Source organism: Medicago sativa, chromosome 2 (assembly GCF_051527215.1).
Source record: "Medicago sativa cultivar Bolivia chromosome 2, Bolivia_mono, whole genome shotgun sequence".
Classification (NCBI taxonomy): Eukaryota; Viridiplantae; Streptophyta; class Magnoliopsida; order Fabales; family Fabaceae; genus Medicago; species Medicago sativa.
Window position 1 is genome coordinate 8121854 of NC_140750.1, and position 6390 is coordinate 8128243.

Below are 6390 nucleotides of genomic sequence, written 5' to 3' on the forward strand. Positions count from 1 at the left end.
TATGGTGATGCCTCCCAAAATTGTGACGACTCATGCATCCAAGACTATGTGCCCCTTTTGCAGAAGGTGTGTATCTTCTAAACCACTCTACACAAAACATATTTTGTTGATAATAACTATGAATATGAATTTAGTCTCTAAAATATCATCTTCAATTTTATTTTTAAAGTAAACATTTTCGTCGTTTTAGTCTCTAAAGTATATGAAAGTTTATTATATTAATTCCTAATATTTTAATAACAAAGATTAAAGTGACGAATTTCAAACACTTTAAAAATATTTATTATTTTTATATGCTTTAAAGATTTATTTAGAGATTAAATTAATGATTTATCCTAACATATATGAATTTAAAATTGTATCGAAATATTAAAATAAAATGGTTTGATTGTATTATGTTGAATGTAGTTGGTAGCAGAAGTGGTGGGGACGTATTTCTTGATATTTGCAGGGTGTGCTGCTGTTGTGGTGAACCTTGACAATGACAAAGTAGTAACACATCCTGGGATCTCAATTGTTTGGGGCCTCACTGTTATGGTTTTGGTTTACTCTGTTGGTCACATCTCTGGTGCTCATTTCAATCCTGCTATTAGAGATACATAGTTTAGTTACAAGGAGTACTAGTCCTATTAGTATATATAGGTGTAACCTCCCCATAAGTGGGTTAACTTTCTCATTTGCAATATTCATTTTTCCATCAATACAAAGAATTGGTTAAGCTTTTCTCTCCTTCATCAATGGATGCCATGTTTCATAACATGGTATCAGAGCAAATTTGGTATCCTCCTTGAAGGATTTTTCCGCTGCATTTTCCTGAGAAAATCAATTTTCTCACTTTCCTTTTCTTCCTTCCAATTTTTTCGATTTCTTTTCACTGTTTGTTTTCTCAATCATTTCATCTTTTGTGTTTCGATTCTCTCGCGTAATTACACTTTGCAATTCCATTTCGCAATTCTTGTTCGATTCTGCTTCCCTTTCTTGATTGCGATTCAACTTCAGATTCAATTTCATGTTCAATTCAAAATACTTGTTCGAATTTTTGATCAATCCAAATTTCCAGTTTCGGAGTCTCGCAATTCCGTGATTTCATTTGTTCATATTCTTGCGGTGATGATTCTGTTTTCATCGCACGCTGTCACTGTTTGCGATTTCGTCTCGATTTCTTTTATGCCTTTTTCCCAATTCTTAGGGATTCATATTTCATTTCTCTGTTTTGGCTTGGATTTATCGTTTTGAATAACTGTTTCATGATCAAAATACTAGTGTTTGTTGCCATATATGACTATTGGTTCCAAGGTGTTTGTTGAAAGTCCTCAATGGAAAATAGATTGACATCGTGTTCAGATTGATATGCTGATTGTTGATAACACTGCAGTCTGTTCTGCTCCATCTTTACATTGGTTTATTTTGAGATGTTGATGTTGAACTGATGCATGCTACTGCTGATTGCTGCACATATTTCCCATGGTATTCACCTTTCGTATGTTGATGAGGTCACCTTTGTTGGCACTTGTTCACTTTTGCGAGTGTTTGGAGTTGTAATCTTGGTTGCAATGTGCAATTTCTTGCACCATATTTGGCATATTTATGTTAGTGGAATTCATTGTTACAACTAGTGGTTATTAATTACTTTCTTCAAAAGAAATTGTTGAGGTTGTTTGTGTTATTGTTTCTGTTGAGATTTGATGCACCCAACTCTCTTGGAGTCTTAATTCTGCTCTTCAAGATCCTTTGTGTTACCCTTGGTGCTCACTTCCTTCTTTTGGATCATGCCACCTTTTATACAACAGTGACCGCATTTTAGCATGAAGACTTTTAATTGGAGTTTTACTCATTTGTATAAATAGTTGCAGCCTATTCTTGGGAGATTTAATACAGCTGCATATATAATTCTGATTTGGCTTTTCTCAAGTTGAGCAGGTCAATTGTTTTGATAATCAGCTTGGGCTACATTAGGTTTCTAATTAGAGGTTGTGAAACTGTTTCATATGGATACAATTTTACTAGCTCATTGGATTTGGACATGTCCTGTTTTGATATGTTGGTAATGTGCATTTGAAGTTCTGTTCTGCTTGTATTCCAATGGAAGATTAATTGTTGCCTTTCTTAGTGTGGAGTGGTTTGATATCTGAAGTATGGGACTTGGCTTATTTTGATCAAGTTTTGGAACTTTGGTGTTTTGTGTTCTCAACATTTTTTTTGGATTGTTGGAAGATTCATGGATTGATTACCTTCCCTCGGTTTCTTTGTTCTGGATCGTTGTTTGAAGTGCTTCATTATTGGGAGCATTGGTTTTGGCATATGGTTTGAAGTTGCATCAACATGGATTTGTTTTCTATGGTTTGAAGACACATCACATGGCTATGCATCTCTATTGGCTTGCTTTTGGTTTTTCTTGTCTCGGCTTGGCATAGGAGGGCATCACTTTTATCTTTGGAAGCTTGGTCTTGTTGCTTGATGGTACTTTTGGTGTGAAGTTTGTTCAACATATGACCTCCTTCCATTGTTGACTATGGCTCTTCCTTGCATTTGGTTTTTTCTTGTCTCGGCTCGGCATCGGAGGGCATCACTTTTATCTTTGGAACCTTGGTCTTGTATATGACCTCCTTCCATTGTAGACTATGGCCCTTCCTTGCACTTCTTTTTTGGATATCATCGTTGATTTTGGATATCCTTGTTCTTCTTGTCTTGTGCTTCTATCTTGAGTTCTTGAGAACTCTTGATGGTTAAGCGTTGTGCCTTAATTGGCTTTGTTGATATTGGCTTCTACCGGGTGGTGGTTAAGCATTGCTTTGATGCTCCTTCCTTCAATTGGTTCAACCTTGAGTTGTGGTTGCTTCTTGTTGGATGAGCACTTGTTTGATATTTTTTAGCCGATGTATTTCCGGCATCTTTCCTTGTATTTTCTCACTTCAAGTTGGAAGTGTTTTGAACACCTTCCAACTTGAGGGGGACTATTAGAGATACATAGTTTAGTTACAAGGAGTACTAGTCCTATTAGTATATATAGGTGTAACCTCCCCATAAGTGGGTTAACTTTCTCATTTGCAATATTCATTTTTCCATCAATACAAAGAATTGGTTAAGCTTTTCTCTCCTTCATCAATGGATGCCATGTTTCATAACACCTGCTGTCACCATTGCTCATGCTTCCACCAAAAGGTTTCCCGTTAAGCAGGTGAGCCGAGTTTTAAAACTGTACTCCTTCCTATCCTATGTATGCGAAAAAGTTTGGTCAACAAAAATTGATGTATCTGATTCAAAATTTGGGACGAGATACATGAACTTTTGAGCGAATAAACAATTTTGGAAACGATGCTACGTGTGACTATGGTGGTGCACATTTATTCAATAATTTCTTGGATGATGTGGTACATGAAATATAGTTATTACACTTGAATTTTCTTGAAAATTATGTTAAGAGTCCCACATCGGTTAGGAGTTGGCCTGACAATTTGTTTATAAGTGGCGGCAATCCTCACCTCACAGGCCGGTTTTGTGGGGTTGTGTTAGGCCCAACCACGATTTCTAATATGCTATCAGAGCCTCTTCATGATTCTTTGGGCCACCTGTTATCAGGTTTCCGTTATCGGGCCACCCGTCATTTATGTTCACGCTTCAGATGTGCAATCCTGAGCGTGAGGGGGTGTGTTAAGAGTCCCACATCGGTTAGGAGTTGGCCTGACAATTTGTTTATAAGTGGGGGCAATCCTCACCTCACAAGCCGGTTTTGTGGGGTTGTGTTAGGCCCAACCACCATTTCTAATAAATTACTTGTGTTAGCTCCTTAAGAATTATTAAAATTGTAAATTTTTAAGATAGGATTGATTTTCTTTTTGGACGTTTGATAGGATTTATTTTACTTATAAAAAAAATATAGAGCCAAACCATGCTCTATATTGTGTCATTTTCCCTTTATGTATACAACCGTTTTTGCATTCATAATATGGTTGAGCTGACCTTCAATTAAATTTCTCTTCCTTAAGTTTTTCCTTTGCTTTTAAATTTTTTTTAAGATAGGATTGATTTTCTTTTTGGACGTTTGATAGGATTTATTTTACTTATAAAAAAAATATAGAGCCAAACCATGCTCTATATTGTGTCATTTTCCCTTTATGTATACAACCGTTTTTGCATTCATAATATGGTTGAGCTGACCTTCAATTAAATTTCTCTTCCTTAAGTTTTTCCTTTGCTTTTAAATTTTTGCATATTATCCAAATAGTGTACTTAATTGTACTAGTTTGTCTACAAAAATTGTTGAGTTTTTCTTCAATCTATAATCTTGCAGGTACCGGCTTATATAATATCTCAAGTTCTTGGATCAACCCTTGCAAGTGGAACACTTACGCTTATATTCAATGGCAAGGAAAACCATTTTCCAGGAACACTTCCAGCTGGTTCTGATCTCCAGGCATTTGTGGTTGAATTCATAATCACTTTTTATCTTATGTTCGTCATTTCTGGAGTGGCCACCGATGATAGAGCGGTAATATCCTTTGCCTTTGTTTATCTTATGTTCGTCATTTCTGGAGTGGCCACCGATGATAGAGCGGTAATATCCTTTGCCTTTGTATATAAACAAATACTCTGGGGTATTGGGAAGTGTTGAAAATTGTATATTCAACTTTTTGAAAATAAAAATTTTGTTATTTTAAATGAAATTTTTTTACTTTCTTATTTTCTCAACTAGTTAACATGAAAAGTTGTCTATTCAACTTTTTCGAAAATAAAATTTTTGTTATTTTCAATAAAAAGTTTTTACTTTCTTATTTTCTTAACTAGTTAGCATGACTCTTAAAATATGTATAAATTGCAAATATGTCACAAGTGGACATGGGCAACAAATTCTACATTTCAATGTCCTTCAATCTTCAACACTATTGTATAGATTTTGTTATTTTAGTGAAATGTTAACATATGTCAGCATGTGTTAATGATTCTAATGTGAAAATTTTATTTTAAATATTGTGTATTCAATTTTTTAAACTATTTAAAAGTTGTTTTCTTCAATGTAAAAGTTCTATATGTCCTAAAGACACATGTCCTAAAGACACATGTTAACATGACTATATAATTTATTTGTCAATACCGCAGATTGGTGAATTGGCTGGACTTGCAGTTGGATCTACTGTCCTTCTAAATGTTATGTTTGCCGGGTATGAACCTAACTATAATTCAAACCCTAATATTACTCCAATGCAATACAAAGACTATAGACTATTCAGTTTAGTCAAATTACGTAGAACTTAACAATGCATGCAATCATATATGTTTGATAACAGGCCAATTACTGGAGCATCAATGAACCCTGCAAGGAACTTAGGACCTGCTATTGTTCATAAAGAGTATAGAGGAATATGGATATATTTGGTATCAACAACTCTTGGTGCCATAGCTGGTACATGGGCATATACTTTCATCCGGTACACAAACAAGCCAGTACGTGAAATTAGTAAGAGTGCCTCTTTTCTTAAAGGAGTAGAAAATGGTGGAGCTAAGTGATTTATCAAAGAATGCATATTGAGGCTTTATACATATCTTCAATTTTAATTTTTTAAGATCATTATTTGTTTCAGTTTTAAGTGTAAGCACAATATCTCTCTTGTTAATTTATATTGGCAAAAACTATGTAGTATGCATAACTAGAGGAAATGGTACAACATTTATTTATCTATTCATCTACTATGATATTTACTTTTTGTTACAATAGAAGTTTTATGCAAAATCGATTTTTTCATAAATGATACCACCAAATTACCCATATATTACTGAGCGTATGTTAGCTAGATAGGTCCAATACAATTTTTGCTGTGATTTCTTGAAGATCTGATTTGTTGCTTTAATGTGACCGTGCAGTCACAACGTGATTTCTTAAAACTCCTAAAAAAGTAACCAAATTTCATATAAACAAAATAATTGTTTTTCTTGGTTGCTAGCTATCTATACATACTAATATACTATATTAAAGAAAGTTAAAATAACAACATAGACTAGAGACGTGAAATGGTTTGGTCGCTAAATTTCCTTTATTTAACATTTTCACAAAATAGACACAACATTGTTATACGTGATCTTTTGAACTCTTCGTAAAAGATTCATAGCCTATGATGCTAGAAAACAAAAATGTCAAATGTAAATGATATAAAAATATATTGATTGTCAAAATATGTTATCTCATGTTTGATCACTTTGTTAGAAGCAACTTTGAAGGCTATTAGTCCCACAATAAAAGTCCTCATCCCTAATCTCATGAGTGGGGAAATTATAGTCAAGTCCACACATGGATTCACTTCTATTCACCCGTACACTAGAACATTGCTAGCCTAAGCGTCAATTTTCTTTTCTGTGGGTCGGTCAAGATGTTTACACGGGCCTCATTCTTCACAC

At 34.3% G+C, this 6390-nt stretch overlaps 1 protein-coding gene across 1 annotated transcript; it reads left to right on the top strand.

Moving 5' to 3' along the window:
* LOC146944184 (aquaporin NIP1-2-like) lies at nt 1–5556 on the top strand (the record flags this gene model as incomplete). Its single annotated transcript, XM_085747920.1, has 6 exons — nt 1–66; nt 409–582; nt 3128–3178; nt 4292–4489; nt 5098–5159; nt 5286–5556. Coding segments are annotated over 6 exons (771 nt in total), but the record flags the coding sequence as incomplete, so codon positions are not given.
* Between the last annotated feature and the right edge of the window lie 834 nt (nt 5557–6390).